Here is an 18,725-nt window from a genome sequence, read left to right as displayed (position 1 = left end):
TGTATGTATATATACACAGAAGATATCCTGTCCTCCTGTTCCTGAATAGTCTCATTGAAATGCTCTCCAGAGAGAGTCCTTGTGGTCCTTGTGCCACATTTGGACGTTCTGTTCCTGGGCTCGTCTCCAACGCCACCCTGAAGAATCTCCCTTCCCCGACTGATTTGTGATGCTTTGTCGACCACCTCCCCTTACGGCCAGTCGTTTGGTTGCTATCATCATCATCATAATAATAATAATCCTGGCATTTGATACAGCGCTTTTTGCACGTCTTCCAGACGTCTCGAAGCGCTTCACAGTATATACTGTAAAGTGAATTGACTGTATATTTGTGGGCGAACGCGGCAGCCAATTGCGCACAGCAATGTCCCACAAACAGTCGTAGATTGAAAATGACCAATTTATTATTGTTTTTGGTTTTGGAGGGATTATTATTAGGCTCTGTGTGGAGTAAGGAAACTTGCCCAAGGTTTGGCCCTCTGCCTGGAATTGAACTCAGGTCTCTCACTTGCAAAGTGAGTGCTCTAACCACTGAGCTACAGGACTCCATTACGCAGCAATCAGCAAAATGTGAATACGGCACCACCAACTTTTACATTGCTCACGTGCAGTGCAACACATTTTGCAAAAGAGCAAACCACATCGAAACGAACAGCGCTTTTGTGAGCCTCTCCCAGCAGCTGTGAAACTTCCTTTGGCTGTAACCAAATTATCAGCCTGACCTCGCAGACTTGCAAATGACACACCGCAGAAACGGTTAAAGGGGTAATTTAATGCTCTCTTGCAGCAAACAATCATCAAAAAGGAAATTACAATCGTCACATCACATTTTCATCCTATGTTATCAAACGGGAGAAATAAATCCGAAAAGATCAATTCCTCGCAATGAATTGGAATGTTTTCAGTGACACTCAGACAAGCGACTCAACAGATACGGTCTTGGTCATAGACTACAGAATAAAACGTTCAAGAAAGGAATGGTAACGGGACTCTGTTTGAAAAAAAAACACACCATCATCCATACTGTCGATGAGAGATAAAAATACAACAACAACTTGGATTTATATAGCGCCTTCCACGCCGGACGGCATCTCGGAGCGCTTTACAGTAACGGATCCCGGCGCCGCATTAAAATTAAACATTCTTGTTGTCACATCTGCTGCCATCTGCCAAGTGGACTTTGTGGGCAGAATTTCTAAGAGAATTGTCCTGTGACATAAATCTGCCTCAAAAGTCCCAACCGAGGTCTGCCTTGACCTAAAATCCCCTAAATCAGGGATGGTCAAAATTTCACCTAGTCTTGCTTTTTTTAAAAAAAACCTGTTTTGTCTTAAAATTTAGGGTTATATTAAATGAAGAGATTATTTTTTGAGTAAATAATCAATAATAATCATCATCATTATTATTCTAGTAAACTGTGAGGAGCAGTGTCATTTTTAGCTTAATCAAATAACATTCAAATTTTAATAAAAGATATTTCTACATCATTTTCTTTTATTGTTAAAATCGAATGATTCATTTGAACCCCAAACGTGTTGTGATTTAATTGCCGATTAAAGCCACCCTTTCCCTCTCATTCCAGATGCCCACTGATATCTTGTTTTATACTCCCTCCTCATCCAAATTCAGATTGCCTACTGGTCTAATTGTTTGTGATATTACGTTGAAGCAGATTACCTAACAGGTTCAGCTTTATAATATTCACCTGCGTTTCTAATTAATCTCATTCTGCAAAGCTCTTTGTGAGGCTTTCTGCAAATCAATAGCGCTGTAAAATGCAAGACAAGCCATGGTTTAATCAAATGGCAGATCAAACTTGAAGGCTGAAGAGCCTACTCCTGTTCCTGTATTCCCTATGTTCCCATGTTGTTGTTTTGAGGTAATGCTGGTCTAAAAACTAATTTAAAAATGTCCACATGATTTGCGTCAATTGATTTTAACATTGTGGAAAGCAAACACCCGAAAGCGGAATAATTGGCAGCGGGCTTGCAATTTAAAGATTAGTCATTATTGGTCAGATTGATCATTCCTACCAATAACATATTTTGCGTTTGAGAAGCTCAAGAGGTTAAGGAAGATCAAGTAAGTTGTGTTGCTTGTACAACTCTTCGGTGATGTCAAAGACCTTTGAAAGAAAGGGCAGAGCTACTCCCAGTTTAGCCACCGCCTCTTCCGTTGTTCCCATATTCATAGCTTCAAAGAAGGCGACTCGCGTTGGGAGCGCATAGAAGGCTACTGTGGCAGCTTTACGCACAATCCAGGTGTGGTGACAAGCCAGCGAGTCATTGTAGGCCTCAGTGCAGAGCACCGAGGTTTTGCTATCTTCCGAAGCTATCTGCAGCTTTTCCAAGAAGAGTTGCAGCCACCGCAGCACGCGGTGCAGCCGGAGTATTGTCCGACAGCCCGAGTCCCAGTTCTCACTCCGCTGCACCAAATCCACCAGCTTGTTCTCCATCTCGTACTTGACCATCGACTGCAGGGTCAAGTATTGCTGACTGAACTCCCCAATCCTGTAGTTTTCCATGATCTGGATTTTGCCAACCGCGTCCTTCGATATGAAGGAAAAGACGGACCCCAGACTGTTCATGAACCTAAGAGCAAGAAATGTAACAATACTTTAGTAATTCATACCGCAAGGCTTGTTAAGAAAAGTTACGATCAATAAAATTGAACTCGCAACTACTTCTGGGTATATTTGGGGAAAAAATGGCTAATTTAGGGTATTTCCACTGGAACATAGTAAGGGCAAACAAGTTTGTAAGGCCCAAAGGGACACAAAATAGAGAAAAAGTATTTCCTTCAGTGGGAGAAAATCAGTAATACTCAACGACAATAGCTACAGAACTAACAGAGAAGTTAGGAACCATCTTCACTCAGAGGAGTGTGAGGGCGTGGAATTTTTAATTCACAAAGTGGCTATTGTAAAGCTGGGTGAATAAATCCATTGAATACAGAAGCGTATTGTACGTTTACAATACCCGAGAACGTGGGAAAACAGCATTAGTTGTGGAAAAAAAAGGCAACTTGATAACAGAAGACACAATGGGTTGAACGGTTTAACAGTCTCTACATTTCCCTCGGGCTTCAGCAAAACATCTCTTTTACGTTACTTTGGTAGACCACAACAGTAAGCCTCTCCTGTATTTCTCCCCCCCCACTCCCCGCCCACCATTTTAAACAAAAGTGCAAGTTATAATAAGAATAAGAAGAATCCTGGCATTTGATACATGTCTTCGAGACGTCTCAAAGCGCTTCACCGGCTACACCGTGACGTCCAGTGCCTTGGAGATGTCCGCCCGACGTGAAAGGCGCTGCCCAAGTGCAAATGTTGTTGTTGTATATCTTGTGGTCGAAGCCAATTGCGCCCAACGTAGCAACTTTCAACACAGACTCCTGACGGGGTTGGACCTTTGGCACCGACCTGAGTGGCATTGCATCACTCAACAGATACAGCAGATACAACTGCAACATAGGTTAAAGGTATTTTCCTCCCTTCTACCCTTTGCTTCCTTCCTTTCCTCTTTCTCTCCCCTTTCCCCCCCCCCTCTCCCCCCCTCCCTCTCCCCTTTCCCCCTCTCTCCCCTTTCCCTCTCTCTCTCTCTCCCTCTCCCCTTTCCCTCTCTCTCCCCTTCTCTCCCCCCCTCTCTCCCCTCTCCCTCTCCCCAGAGGCAGCTCACTTGATTAAGCCCTTCCAGCCATTGAGGTAGTGCTCCAGCAGGATGTCCCCCTGGTCAGTCAGACAGGTCCGGAAGGAGTCCAACACCTCAGTCAGACTGAACCTCTGGGTCTCTGCCATCTTCAGCTGCTCCCTGAGCCCTGACCCGCGGCCCCGCCTCCCGCCTCCGCGCCGCTGCCATTGGCCCCGCCCTCCGCGCTCTCCCATTGGCTCCCGCTCCAGCCCTCCGCGCTCTCCCATTGGCTCCCGCTCCAGCCCTCCGCGCTCTCCATTGGCCTCGCTCTCCGCGCTCTCCCATTGGCTCCCGCTCCAGCCCTCCGCGCTCTCCCATTGGCCCCACCCTCCGCGCTCTCCCATTGGCCCCACCCTCCGCGCTCTCCCATTGGCCCCGCCCTCCGCGCTCTCCCATTGGCCTCGCCCTCCGCGCTCTCCCATTGGCTCCTGCTCCAGCGCTCCGCGCTCTCCCATTGGCTCCTGGGGCCGTCAATCAGGTGCCGGCCATCCCTTTCCGGTGTGTCTGGTCGCTGCTGGAGGAGAGGTGTTGGGTCTGGAGCTGCACAGGTCGGTTGGGGGGAAGGGGGGGGTTTGCGCGGCCTCGGGTGTTTGGGGTTGTGGGGGGGATGGGGTTGTGGGGGGATGGGGTTGTGGGGGGGATGGGGTTGTGGGGGGGATGGGGTTGTGGGGGGCGATGGGGTTGTGGGGGGGATGGGGTTGTGGGGGGGATGGGGTTGTGGGGGGGGATGGGGTTGTGGGGGGGATGGGGTTGTGGGGGGGGGATGGGGTTGTGGGGGGATGGGGTTGTGGGGGGCGATGGGGTTGTGGGGGGGATGGGGTTGTGGGGGGCGATGGGGTTGTGGGGGGGGATGGGGTGGTTGTGGGGGGGGATGGGGTTGTGGGGGGGATGGGGTTGTGGGGGGGCGATGGGGTTGTGGGGGGGATGGGTTGGATGGGGATGGGGTGGGGGTCTGTGTGGGGATATCAGACTGAGGCCTATCAGTAACTGTCAGCTCAGTGGGAGCACAACAACAACAACAACAATAATAATAATTCTAACAATAATAATCCTGTTTTTTGACCCATCGCCTGATCACAGCTTAGAGACATCTCAAAGCCCTTTGCGGGATACAGTGTCATGTGTAGTGACTGTGTATTTGGTGGACGAAACCCGGCAGCCAATTGGGCCCAGCGGCGTGTCCCCCGCCAACAGTCGTGGATTGAAGTGACCGAATTTTTTGGGGGGGAGAGGGGGGGGTTGTTATTCCAGGAAAAGCCATCCGCCAATCGACTGGTCTCGAGATGACACTGCAGTGCGGCGCTGAGAGCTGCGTTGGCATTGTCGGAGGTGCCGCCCCGTCCTTCGGATGAGACATTTAAACCGAGTTCCCCGTCTGCGCCCTGTTCGGGTGGAGGGCACCGAAGATCCCGTCGCAACAGCAACAACGACAACTTGCCTTTACGTAGCCCCCCCCCCGTCCCAGAGCAGTTGAATAACGTGGTATTATTCCGAAACAGAAGGGAATTTCTCTCTGCCAGTGCATCGTCTGGCCAACAAATCCCTCCCAGCACCCAGCAAATAAAACTGCGTCACTCCCTCCGTGGCTGTTTGTGGGTCATTGCTATGATTAAAACTCGCACACAGAATACACAGTCACTGCACTACAGCATATCCTGTGAAGCGCTTCAAGATGTCACGATGACGTGATAAGGTGCTATGTCAAATGAAAGGATTATTATTATCAAAAATATCAAATGATGCTGCTTTATACTCGTTGTTTATTCGTGTTATTTTTCCTGACGTTTGCCTCTTTTTACATTAGCAGATGTCCTAAATCCGGGAATTCGCGTCCAAATAGGGCAACTCATTCCATCATCGAATAGTAATCATGAAGAAAACCTTGTGCTGAAAATGCCTGAAATAAAAGTTACACCTTTGGGTAAGAATTAATGCATTAGATTGGTCTTAAAGTATGTAATGACAAGCTTTGCCGAATGTTAAGTTGTGACTTGTTGTTTTAGGGGCTGGCCAGGATGTTGGCCGTAGCTGCATCCTAGTCACGATAGGCGGAAAAAATGTGATGCTGGATTGTGGGATGCACATGGGATTTAATGACGACGTAAGTAAATTTGCTTATTGATTTGGCAGAAAGGAGTCTTAAACTGATGCAATGTTAAGAAGTAGAAAATAACTATATTATACGGTATTGGGAGTGCACAATGGGATTGGAGGAGATACTTTATGGTGATACAAATAGTAAAGCATCCTTGATATGGGAGGTGGGGGGAAGAGAAGTTACTGGGTAGCAATAATTCTGTAGATTTTTTTCCTACCATGTTGTTTTTTTTAAATGCTGTCTCTTCAAAATATATATAGTCACAACCTGAATGAAAGAAAGCGGCAGTTTTCTAGTTCTGTGTAGATCCAAATATCCCAAAGAGCTTTCAGTAACTATCGTTAAATGCAGCGACACCAAGTAATCTTGAGGATGGTTGGGCAGGACATGGGGATAAGCCCCTTTCTCTTTTTGAATCGTGTCATGGGTCTTTAAAGTCCAGGCAAACAAGACATTGGTTTAACATCTCATCCGAGGGAAAGCACCGTTGACATTGCAGTGCCAGTCCAGTACTTGCAGTGTCAGTCTAGATTGAAGTTATCATTATCAAATGATTTTTCTAAAAATTGCGTAAATGTCTGAGCATCGGACCGGATTCTGCACGTCTTTTCTCTGTCTTTACGGTTTTCCGGGGATCTGTTGTCTAAAAATATTTGTGTGTCTTTTTTACAGCGACGTTTTCCTGACTTCTCTTACGTCACTCAGAATGGAAGGCTGACCGAATTTGTCGACTGTGTCATTATCAGGTATATTCCGACCTTAAATCCTGTGTTCCAATTCCGCGAACCTTTCCTCTCCGGTTTCGAGCCCCTCACGCTCCTTCTCACAGCTGAATGGCGAGCTATTCATGTGTGCGCAGCAATACGGAAGGAAGTAGTCAACAATAACAGCAGCTATCATGCACAGCATAGGTCTTGAAGCATTTAACAATTATAAAGGGGAGGATTAAGACCGAGTCTTTGTCTCTGTCAAGGTAGTACAGTCTCGGTTGCTTAATTAAGCTGTTATACTCTGATGTGCGCTTATAAAAAGCGGACACTTCATGTAACAGTAATTCTTCCTGAAATGCTTTGAGATATTTGAAGGTGGTAAAGTGCTGCAAAAGTGAACAATTCTAGTGGCTTTTTTAAATAAAAAGCAAAGTTATACTGTTTGAAATATTTTATCCCTTGTTCCCGTCAGTCATTTCCATCTGGACCACTGCGGTGCTCTCCCTTACATGAGCGAGATGATTGGCTTTGATGGTCCTATATACATGACTCACCCAACAAAAGCCATTTGCCCCATTCTCCTAGAAGATTACAGGAAGATTACAGTCGATAAGAAAGGGGAGACCAATTTCTTTACTTCTCAGATGATAAAAGACTGCATGAAGAAAGTTGTGGCCGTCAACCTACATCAGACAGTACAGGTAAGGGAGATACCACACCATCGCCCGTGATCCTGAAATCCCTGACTTTGGGGTGTGCCAATCTGCCCCAGGCAACACACCAATAAACTGGAGAAAAAACAGTTTCAGGAAGACTTGTTTCGAACAGTGTCGATATCCGTTCCCGGATACAATCCACAGACCACACTGTCCCAGTCGATCGTTGTGCAATAGTATTTTAATCGCTGTGATTTACGTCATGCTGATTAATAATGGGAAGAGCTTTGAAAGATCTTGACATGATAAGGAGCTATTAAAATTTCTTTTTTTTTCATTCTGATCGGCGGTTCTGAAACCTTCCTTCCAGGTGGATGATGAACTGGAAATTAAAGCTTATTATGCTGGCCACGTGCTGGGTGCGGGAATGTTCCACATCCGTGTGGGCTCCGAGTCGGTGGTGTACACTGTGAGTACCAACCAGCCACAACCATTTGTTTCAAGAGAGCAGTGCCAATCAAGTGTTAAATGGTGTGAACCTGTAATGTGAGAAGGCACTGAATAAAATGCAAGGCTTATTGTTTTAAGAGCCAAAATAGCCAAATGACGTTTTCTAGTTATTTACCATTCCTGTTCCCTGCTTTCATTTCTTTCTCCTGATTTTTAATGTCCGCAGGGTGATTACAACATGACACCGGACAGACATTTAGGGTGAGTTTTATCAGTTTTTGCCTTCGGATTGCGATCTGCGACAATACTTGATGTTTCTATTCTGATGTGGCCGAACACAGCTTTGTAATGTATAGCGAGAGGTGGAGAATGTCGGTGGGGATAATGCTTTGTGCGGTTCACTGTTACGGCAGAGTTGTGCCTACAGTTCACCCAGAGATTTCTTATGATGAAATCACACACGCCCTCAGTCCTACCCTCATTGGTGGAATGCACAACTATGCTCTGTACAATCCCAAATGATGCTAGAAACAACTGTCTTTCTTGAAATCATTGCTGATCTATTCATCCTCGATTCTGACTGAGAAGCAACACAAGAGTTTTCTGGTTCACAGGCAAGTGATTCTTGTCTATAATACGTAGCTCGTGGGGCCAGATCCCTTCATCCTTTTCTCCCCAAAGTTCAGAGATTGAACTTGAAAGATATGGGTGACTGCCACTGCGTTGTGCTTTCAAGCAAGCGCTGGAACATTTTCAGTGTTGAAGAGTCATTTATTATTAAAGCCTAGATGTGTCCAGTGGTGCGCAAAATGTGGAGTCATTCACTGAACTGAAAGCCACTTGATTTTAGTTCATCTGAAGCTCTTTATTTGCCTCGCGGATAAGAGGAATGTCAGCAAAACAGGGCAGAAGAGTGGAGTTTTTTTTTCTTAGTATTGTGATTACAGTTGTTTCAATAATACTCTTGTACAATGGCAAGCTTGCAGCATGCAATCAAATGCACCGGGAATTAATTTGCTTGAAGGGTATTAAATTAATTATGTGACCACTTTAATCAAATACACCCAAACACATAGTGCACACATGGCTTAGAATTGAGCCTCAGGGTCTCTGAAGGAATAAATAAATCATACAGAGGTTGGCAGCAGTTTGCAGGGCTGGGAAATGAACATTTTATAGGTATTTATTTTAAAAGCCACATAAATATCTACTGTCTTTCTCCCCTCATCCCTTCCTGAAGGTGGTTTTATCTGCTCCTAATACTTTCCAGAATTAGATAAGCAAGATGCATCCCTCCAGGGAGAGAGAGTGCGCATTCCATTCCAACAATCCCATCTCTGGAATGTCTATATAGGTGGGATGCATGGAAATCTCAGCTTGATTGAGACGCTGATGGGTTTCCGCATGTGTCAGACACCCGGCTGGCCAAAAAAAAATCAATTCCTCACGCTGTGAGCATTGATAGTAAGTCTCATCACCATTGTATAAGGGGAGTGGGCAAAAGTTTCATCAATACTGAGGTCTCAAGGTTCGTACAGTCTCCATTTTGTTTCTTAATGTCAAATAATCACCTTTGATTGGAGCTTATTGTGTTTTAACCTGTCCAAGGATGGATTTGCCAGAAATAATTTTTTGAAAGTAAATTGTAAATATTTAATCTTACAACACACACAAAATACTTCCAGTACTGTGATGTGTAGATGCCCAGTCTTAATTTCAGTCGAAAATGCTTATGTAATAAGTAATACCACTTGAACCCGTATAGGATTCCTAAAAAGACACTGAATACTTGTGATTCGAAATGATGTTACTATATATCATGGACCGGCTTCAAGAAGAGATCCAGGAGCTCGATATATATTTCCTTTGCATCAGATAAGCCAGGTCACCATCGAACTCATATTTGATTAGAGTTTTGTACCTCAGTGTTGAGAGCACTCGCCTCGCAAGCGAGAGACCTGGGTTCGATTCCCGGCAGGGCACAACTTTGGGCAAGTCTCCTTACTCCACACGCTTCTGTTTACCTAGCAGTAAGTAGGAACCCGGTTGTTCATTGATTGGCAGATTGCTTTTCCAGGGGTAATAAAACCCTTCCAAAAAAAAAATAACAATAATAAATTGGTCACTCAATCCACGACTCTTTGTGGGACACTGCTGTGCGCAATTGGCTGCCGCGTTTCGCACACAAAATCTACAGTCAATTCACTTTACAGCATATTCTGTGTAACGCTTTGAGATGTTTCGAAGACGTGAAAAGGTTCTATTTCAAATGCAAGGATTGTTATTATTATTGGGGTCGACAACCCAACCCATGCATCATGGTGTTGAAATTGAACTTCATTGGATGCATGTAATGAAGACAAGAAGTTTGATGTTACGAACTACTTGAGCACAAATGTTTTTGTAATGTGCCAGAATAATTCTAAAAGGAATTTAAAGCATGTCCCTCCCCTTGGTTCAGAGCTGCTTGGATCGACAAGTGTCGTCCCGATTTGTTCATCTCGGAGTCCACCTACGCCACCACAATCCGAGACTCGAAACGATGCAGAGAAAGAGACTTTCTCAAGAAGGTGCATGACGCCATTGAGAAAGGTGGAAAGGTAAGATGTTGGACGTGTCGCTGCGGGAATAGTAGCGTAACCTCTTTGACCGCGCTTTCAGTCATCGTTCCCCTCCCCAATTCCCTCGGTTTCCCACCCATAGCTCTGGTCCCCGAGGTTGTCATAAGTGAAAATTATATTGTAAAGTGAAATGTTGCTCAAATTTCGTGGGGCAGAACAATTCCCAGTGTGTGTTACTAGATCAAAATCTGATTCCCCATCACTTAGGTAAATGGGTTTTCTTCAATGGAGCAAGCCAATAAACATTTTAAAGCTTAAATGGAGTGTGTAACCTTAACTGAGATTTCTTTCATCTCTGTAATAGGAATATTTTCTAATTGACCAGTATTGCAACTAAAGTTTAGTTTAGTGAGTAGTTATTGTATAAGCGCTCTGAGATGCTACCCCGCATGAAGAGTGCTATATAAACACAAGTTATTGTTGTACTTTTTTTTTTAGCTTTGTCTTTCTTAAGGCTTTTGACAACATTGCAGCCACCGACGAACTCATTCTAACAAGTTTACATTTCAACAGGTGTTGATTCCTGTCTTTGCCCTCGGACGGGCCCAGGAGCTTTGCATTCTGCTGGAAACCTTCTGGTAATTTTGTTTGCTCTTACCAACACAGGCTGACCCAGTTTAAACAAATTACTTTTACTTCCACTGCTCCTCAGTCTGTGTGTTAACTGGCCTACTTTGCGAAACTCCGAAATGCACAAGCCCTGAATCGCTTTACCTTTTCTTACTTTTATTGTGACTTCCTGATTTGGGTTTGCACCTACTGTGTAGGATGTGACATGCACCTCATTCGAGCTGCCTCGTGATAGATTTGGGGTTTTGCTTTCGCCCATAGTGCCATTTGACGAAGCTTTCGAACCAACTGTTGCAGCTTTCACAAGATCACAAGCGACTTTTGAGTGCAGAGGGTCCTTCAATCATCCTTGCAGAATATCCCACCTGCCCTTGCTCCTATTATGGCAATACTCTTAAGAGTATTCCAAAGAGTTTCTTAAGAGTCCCAGTTTTCTGGCCTCAACCTTCCTTCCTGGCATGAATTATGATGAATCTGTTCCAGACTTTAATCACAACAACAACAAGATTGCATTTATAGAGCGCCTTTCACGTCGGGAGGATGCTCCAAGGCGCTGGACAGTTGGGTCGGGACCCGAGCATTGGGGGGAAATGGTCAGGGTGAAGTGAGGGAAGAGAGGGAGCGAGGAGGGGTAGAGAGTCGAGAGAGGAGCTGAAGGCACGGTTGAAGAGAAAGGTCTTGAGACCGTCCCTGAAGGAGGAAAGGGAGGAAGCAAGGCGAAGGCACTGGGGGATGGGATGGAGTTCCAGAGCCTCGGGGCTGAGAGGCTGATGTGGTCGCGAAGCCTGGTGCGGGACAGCACACGAGCTGCAGAGTTCTGAATGACCTGCAGCTTGTGGAGGGAGGTGCCGGGAAGGCCGATGAGGAGAGAGTTCCCGTAGTCCAGCCTTGAGGTGATAATTACCCTCTGAGTAAAGGAGTACTTTACTGATATCTGAGATTGCTCTTCACAAACTGTGTCCTCTTGCCCCACTACCTGGATCTGGGTTCTGGCTTAATTTTTATAATCAATTAAGCATCTTGTTTGCCTTCATAAGGTCCGTTCAGAGATGTATCTTGTCACGACCGAATGAGGCCACGAGCTGCAGAATCGATCGAGTTACAATTTTCCATTCTTCACGTTTCAGGGAGAGAATGAATCTGAAGGCCCCGATTTATTTCTCCACTGGACTAACAGAGAAAGCCAACCACTATTACAAACTGTTCATCACCTGGACCAATCAAAAAATCCGTAAAACATTTGTGCAGAGAAACATGTTTGAGTTCAAACACATCAAGGCTTTTGATAGGACCTACGCTGACAATCCTGGCCCGATGGTACGTTGATGCTGTATTTAAAGGCAGAATCAGTCATTATTATTTTTGAGAAGTCTATATTTGTAATATAGATTATTTTCAATATTTCTACTCCCAAATTGCGTCGGCTTGGCTCATTCTGTAGCATTTACCTCTGGGTAAGTCTGAGATTGTGGGTTCAAGACCCACGCCTAGACTTTAACTCACAGACGAGGCTGATACTCCAAGTAGAATGCTGTACTGTTGGAGTATTGTCCTTCGGATTAAATATTTAAATCAAGGTCTTGTTTTCCCTTTCTTCAAATATACATTAAAGATCCCGAGACTATTTGAAAACAGAAGGACATTTCTCTCCATGTCCTGGCCAACAATTATCCATCCAGATTGGTTCCTCCCCCACCCCAGTGCCTGAGGACACTGAGACAAATTAGCAGAGTCGAGATGAATCCTGGGACTCTTAGGTAATTAGGAAATAATATTATGGGATATAGTACACAGGTAGTTTGGGACATGGATGCATGCGCCACCAGGAAGGTGGAAGGCGAACAAGATGGACCTTGGTCTTTTTTTTCGTCTAGCATTTCTTAAGTTTATCTCATCGTGTGGCTCTGTTTGTTTGTCAGCAAGTATAGTATTTAGCTATATCCGTAATTATTATTTATTCTGGTACAAACAGCATTTTGAGCCGTTTCCTTCTCAATCCCCCTTTGATGCTGTAAATGTGACTTGCCGATTGCAAGTCCGGTAAATATTTAATGCTGTAACGTAAAGTATTCAACACGTCAGCTTCAGAGGAGCAGTGAAATGTTTTTTTTTTTTTTTGGGACAGGTTGTCTTTGCCACTCCTGGTATGCTTCACGCTGGTCAGTCCCTGCAGATCTTCAGGAAATGGGCCGGCAACGAGAAAAACATGGTAAGAGACAACAGCAACTTGGATTTATATGGCATCCTTCACGCGTTGTAGTGTCCCGGAGCGCTGCAAAGTGGCAGAGTCTGACAACGAGCGAAAGGGAGAGGGAGGAGGGAAGTGACTGTAAGCACAATCGGAAAGAAAGGTCTTTACCTGGGATTTGAAGGTGTGGAGGGAGGGGCGAGGCGGAAGGATTGAGGGAGAGAGTAACAGACTTTCGGGACGTAGCGGCTGAAGGCACGGCCACCGATGATGGAACGGAGGGGACAAGGGACAAATAAGAGGCCGGAGCCGGCCAAGCGGAGGCGGCAGGTGGTGTAGTGGGAGGTAAGCAGGTAGGGAGGTGCGAGGGAATGAAGCGATTTGAAAACGAGTGACAGGGATCTTTCGGTGATTGGGAGCCATTGGAGGCTGGAGAGGACAGGAGTGACGGGGGATCGACAAGCTGATGTGACAGTGAAACTCCACGCAGCAGAACTCTCTCAAGCTGCAAATTTCTGACTGGTTTACCTGACCGTGCCTATTCCCACTCAGGTCATCATGCCGGGCTACTGCGTTCAAGGAACCGTTGGGCATAAGATCCTAAGCGGCCAACGGAAATTGGAAATGGAGGGGAGACAAACAGTAAGTGTTGCTTGGAGTGTGGGATTGACTTTAATCCGCCTTTAGGTTTTTCAATATGATACACATTTATGTGCTTGTGAGAGAAAATCTTACAGCACAGAAGGAGGCCATTCAGCCCATCCTGCCTGTGCCTGCTCTTTGAAAGAGCTACCCAAGTAGTCCCACTCTCCCTCTCTTTCCCCATAGCCCTGCAATTTTTGTCTTTTAAAGGATATATCCAATTCCCTTAATAATGTGGAATTGAGGTTGAGATAATGTAGGCTTGAGTTTTCTTGAAGCGAAAGTCAAGTGTCGAGTGAAACTGCCTGCGGCTAAATGTTGCTGTCTTGTTCCTAGCTAGAAGTGAAGATGCAGGTGGAATATATGTCGTTCAGTGCCCATGCGGACGCCAAGGGCATCATGCAGCTTATCCGTCAAGCAGAGCCCCAGAACGTGCTACTTGTGCACGGAGAGGCCAAGAAAATGGTGTTCCTGAAGCAGAAAATCGAGCAGGAGTTCAGTAAGTTTTACAGATCGATGGTGCACCACAACCAACTTCCTGCTCACTCCTCCTTCACTTACTTCTACGGACTTATATGTGTGTCCATTCTTTTACTTTACTCGATAATCCACACTGTGGAGCACTTTGATACATGATCCTATAATGGTAATAACAATACTTGCGTCTTCGAGACATCTCAAAGCACTTATATACTGTAAAGTGAATTATCTGTATATTTTGTGGGCCAAAAAGTGGTGGAAAGGGAAGGATCCTGTGTGAAATATGCTTTGGCTGTCTGAACCCGGGTTCCTAGAAGATGTAATTCCAAATTATTGTACTCCGAGCTTGATTGAAACGTCTCTGAATCGGGATAGTCCAAAGTTGCGGCATGCTGAAGCGATTTCTCTTCATTGTTTCAGGTTGTAGTTAAAACCAGTGCCTGAGCTGTATTTTGCTCCAAATCGTTTAGTATCGTTTCATCATTTTTAATGATGTGTGTTTTCCACGTAGATATTAATTGCTACATGCCAGCCAATGGTGAGACAGCTACAATCGTCACAAACCCTAATATTCCTGCGGATATTTCCCTGGGACTGCTCAAGAGAGAGACGACACTTGGTAAGGATGTGAAGCGTTTATTAAGATACGTAAATATCCCGTTTTTAAATGGAAGTCTATTTATAACGAAAGGCAGTGCACAAAATTAGAAACTATTTTGAGTATGTTCCCCTTGTACTTTGGGTGTTAATTTGGGCGGTAGTATTTTCTGAACAGGTTTGTTTCTTAAGAGATCTGTAATTTTATCAAATTTTAAAAACTGTGCTGAAGACAGACGCGTCTCAGCAATGTAACAATTCATTTCAGAAGAAATCAGTTAAGAAATCCCACAAAATAGACCTCTCCATGTCTAAACAGTTCTAAGTGAAGCGAGTTTAGGCATTCTCTCTTCAGTGCCTAATGATCTGTACCAGCTACAGTGCAGATACCACAGGAAGCATGGTAGGCAAGTGTGACTTTTAGAAGGTAAAAGGGTAGGAAGTGTGACAGTTGTAAATAATAATAATCCTTGCATTTGATATAGCTCCTAATCACATAGTTGAGATGTCTCAAAGCGCTTCGCAGTACATACTGTAAAGTGGATTAACTGCATTTCGAGGGCTGCTGAGGCGTTAACACTGGTGACTTTGTTCCTTTTCTTAAGTAGGTCCGTTACCTGATCCAAAGAAACCCAAAGTAATGCATGGTACATTGATCATGAAGGACAATGTAAGTAAAGGTATTTCTGACCTGTGATGTTATTGTAAAAGCCTTTTTCTATGGTAATAATAATAATAATAATCCTTGCATTTGATATAGCGCTTTTCACGTCTTCTAGACATCCCAAAGCGCTTCACAGAATATACTGTAAAGTGAATTGACTGTATATTTGTGGGCGAAGGCGGCAGCCAATTGCGCACAGCAATGTCCCACAAACAGTCGTAGATTGAAAATGACCAATTTTATTATTGTTTTGTTTTTTTTGGAGGGATTATTATTAGGCTCTGTGTGGAGTAAGGAAACTTGCCCAAGGTTTCTCCCTGTCTGGAATTGAACTCCGGTCTCTCGCTTGTAAACTACTGAGAAGCCACAAATGTAATTAGTTCTCTCTTACAAATTTATTGGAACTTTTGAGTTGTAGCTATTTTTAAAAAAAATCATGTACGTGTGGTCAGTCAAGCGGAAACCATCAGTGGTCACATTCAATGGTGCCTGATGTGCCCACACTCATCTGAGGAGATTTTCTGAGGCACAGGAGAGGAAGGCTGAATGGCACACTGCCTACCCTTTCCTATCACTGACATTGACACCCTCTAACCATACACGCAGACCCCAACAGTGTTCTGAAAGGTCAGTGTCATTGGCTCTTCTGCTTGTAGATCGTGACTGTCAGATAATAATAATAATCATTTGAGATAGCGCCTTACCACATCATTAAGACAATACAATACAAAATTACATTGGTATAGCGTTTTTAACGTCGGGAGGACATCGCAGGATGCTGGACAGTCAGGGATTTGGATCTGAGAAGTGGGTGGGGGGGGGTTGAGGTAAGGGAGGGCGGAGGGCAGGGAAATGTTTCAAAGAGCTTCATAGAATATTATGTAAAGTGAATTGATTTTGTGGGCGAAACGCAAATCCCAGCTGGTGAGATACCAGCCACTCTGAGCTCTTTGTTCAGGTAACAGGCCTGTTTCCTCTAACCAGCGGTTGAAGGCCATTAAGAACAGCCCACCCTCCAGCTCTTTCCCTTTTGTTGTCAATCACCCCCCCCCACATATTGAACATATTGTGTCATCCTGTGCCTCTCTCACACAGAGCCTTCGGCTGGTTTCGCCCGAGCAGGCGGTCAAAGAGTTAGGGCTCAGTGAGCACCACCTGCGGTACACCTGCAAAGTTCAGATACAAGACCACCACAGTGAACAGGACACCCTGAACAGGATATACACCCACCTCAAAAAGTGAGTACACAGCTCTCAACGAAACCTGCCGAGAGCGAGCTACATTTCTGTGCTTATTACAGTGGTGGCTGAGTCATTTGTTGTGGCCATTAAATATCCCATCTATAAGAACAACAACTTGCATTTATATAGCGACCTTCATGCCAGACGGCGTCTCGGAGCTCTTTAGCTCAATAATAGCCCAAGTTACATTCCCAACTTATTGCCGGATGCTTCTACATACATATTGGACGCTTGTTGAATCGATTTTAATAGCTTAAACTCTGTTCCCCAAAGATTATTACCCTGTCCGTCAATTGGTCTTGCACTTACATTTTCAACCAGGTGATATTCCTTCTCTCGTCTTTCCTTTTGCAGCATCTTGAAGGACTACCCTATCCAGCACCTCCCCGATGGCTCTGTGATGGTAGAGTCGATTCTTATTAAAATCAGCGCCACGTCAGACGATCAGAGCACTAAAGACGTGTTGGTTTCCTGGACCTATCAGGTGAGTTGCCCCATCCTCTGCCATCTCCTGTAGTCCTGTTACCCCGCCCACACCCGCTGCTGTGTCAACTCTTTGCCTTGCTCCATGTTCTCTCTCCTTACCATTAGTGAGCGAGCCTTCAGCTACCATCCATGTGCCTCCGTTCTCCGGAACTCTCCCTCAGTGACAAATAATAATAATTTGGTCACTCAATCCCTGACTGTTTGTGGGACACTTCTGTGCGCAATTGGCTGCAGGGTTACGCCCATAAAGTATAGTCACTATACTCTACATTATACTTTACAGTGTATTCTATGAAGCGCTGAAAATGCAAGGATTATTATACTATTAAATCCCTCCTCCCCACATCCTCCCTGCTTATTAATTCCCCAATTATTTTCCTGTTTTAGGATGAAGAACTGGGCAGCTATCTGATAACTTTACTCAAGAAAGGCCTGCCTCCGACTATTCCTGTTTGAGGTGCGCAATTGCAGAAACAAGTGAAATAAAACAATTTAAATTTATTTTTTAAAAATTGCCCCTCCTGATATTTTTGTACATTAATTTCCCAAGTTTTTGCCGTGTAATTGTTCAGATTTTATAAGAAAATAAAGCGTTGACGCACAAAAATGCACTTCCTGTACTTATGTGCTGGGGCTCTAAGTACGTGTGGTCGAAAGAGGTTTTAGCAGTTGTTCTATTTTGGCATTGGAAGACTTCAGTTGGTTGGAAATGTTTTGTATTGTTGGAAAAGTTAATAACTTAAAAGTAAACTGGAACCTTTTCATAATGTTGCTGTGTCGCCTACATGAGATGAGAGCTAGGAAACTAACATTTGAAACCTGCGCATTAGATGTGGTTAAAGTAAGCTGTTGCTATGAATACAAACAAGTCATTCAAGCTCGGTTTGCTTTGAATAACTTACACTAAGACGATTCCTTGTCCACCATTTTCCTTCCCCTTTTCGGCCTCTTCCCATGGGCAATGGTCCAATTCCCAGCCAAAGACCTGGAACTTGCCAAGAGCTTGCATCCACCGCTGTCGTCTGTTAGGAGGTGTTCTGAGGCGCAGGAGAGGAAGGCTGAATGGCGCACTGCCTAACCTTTCCTACCACTGTAACACCTCACCACGATAGAAAGTACAACACGCTCGACATTGCAGAAACAGCTTTGGGTTCTGACCACGTGACAATCTTACACTATGAGATACCAAACTAATTCTCTTCACTGTGGGCAACCCTGCTGGATTGGTTTGCACTGGCACGTTTATGCACTGGCAACCACTTGTGGAGTGAACCATTTACAGCTATGTTCTATATGATCGCAAGCAGTAAGCTTTAAAATACAATCTGGGTAAAACATGGTGTTAATCACAAGGACCAGTTTGCATATATCAGTTTGCAAAATTTAGAGCCAGCAAATATAAGGTCAGTAAAGTCCAGCAAAGTGAATCTGGGCAAATACTTTGTCCTGAACGTTGCCATCTGCAAATATCATAAATCCGGAAATCTCAGTTAACTCGACCAGTCTGGTTTGTGAATATAGTGCGAGCAGAATAATAGGATTTTCTTTCTCAAAATGTAATTTCAATGGAAGGAAAGATTAATCTCAACGAACTCAATAAACGGATGAATCATTTTATTACCAAAGCAATTTG

General features: G+C 44.6%; 2 protein-coding genes across 4 annotated transcripts; one reads left to right on the top strand and one right to left on the bottom strand.

Moving 5' to 3' along the window:
• Nucleotides 1–752: 752 nt before the first annotated feature.
• LOC103184196 (ceramide-1-phosphate transfer protein) lies at nucleotides 753–3,840 on the bottom strand. Its single transcript, XM_042343644.1, has 2 exons — nucleotides 3,678–3,840; nucleotides 753–2,591 (listed from the first exon to the last, which is right to left on the bottom strand). The coding sequence occupies exons 1-2, from the start codon at nucleotides 3,794–3,796 to the stop codon at nucleotides 2,069–2,071; spliced, it is 642 nt and encodes a 213-aa protein (XP_042199578.1). The 5' UTR covers nucleotides 3,797–3,840; the 3' UTR covers nucleotides 753–2,068.
• A 341-nt stretch (nucleotides 3,841–4,181) lies between these two features.
• On the top strand, nucleotides 4,182–17,859 carry ints11 (integrator complex subunit 11). 3 transcript variants are annotated; one of them, XM_042343639.1, is made up of 18 exons: nucleotides 4,182–4,237; nucleotides 5,497–5,610; nucleotides 5,693–5,790; nucleotides 6,460–6,533; nucleotides 6,970–7,198; nucleotides 7,524–7,622; nucleotides 7,830–7,864; nucleotides 10,065–10,203; nucleotides 10,738–10,802; nucleotides 11,922–12,111; nucleotides 12,920–13,003; nucleotides 13,535–13,624; nucleotides 13,961–14,123; nucleotides 14,616–14,723; nucleotides 15,307–15,371; nucleotides 16,461–16,603; nucleotides 16,961–17,090; nucleotides 17,480–17,859. In XM_042343639.1, exons 2-18 carry the CDS (start codon nucleotides 5,583–5,585, stop codon nucleotides 17,546–17,548), a joined length of 1,809 nt encoding a protein of 602 aa, XP_042199573.1. In that variant the 5' UTR covers nucleotides 4,182–4,237; nucleotides 5,497–5,582; the 3' UTR covers nucleotides 17,549–17,859. The 3 variants fall into 3 exon arrangements, with proteins under 3 accessions (XP_042199573.1, XP_042199574.1, XP_042199572.1); XM_042343640.1 differs by having other exon boundaries at nucleotides 4,183–4,237; nucleotides 5,494–5,610; nucleotides 15,310–15,371; XM_042343638.1 differs by having other exon boundaries at nucleotides 4,183–4,237; nucleotides 5,494–5,610.
• The last annotated feature ends 866 nt before the right edge of the window (nucleotides 17,860–18,725 follow it).

Source organism: Callorhinchus milii, unplaced genomic scaffold, assembly GCF_018977255.1.
Source record: "Callorhinchus milii isolate IMCB2004 unplaced genomic scaffold, IMCB_Cmil_1.0 Scaffold24, whole genome shotgun sequence".
NCBI classification, from domain to species: Eukaryota; Metazoa; Chordata; class Chondrichthyes; order Chimaeriformes; family Callorhinchidae; genus Callorhinchus; species Callorhinchus milii.
This window is presented reverse-complemented; position numbering and strand designations above follow the sequence as displayed.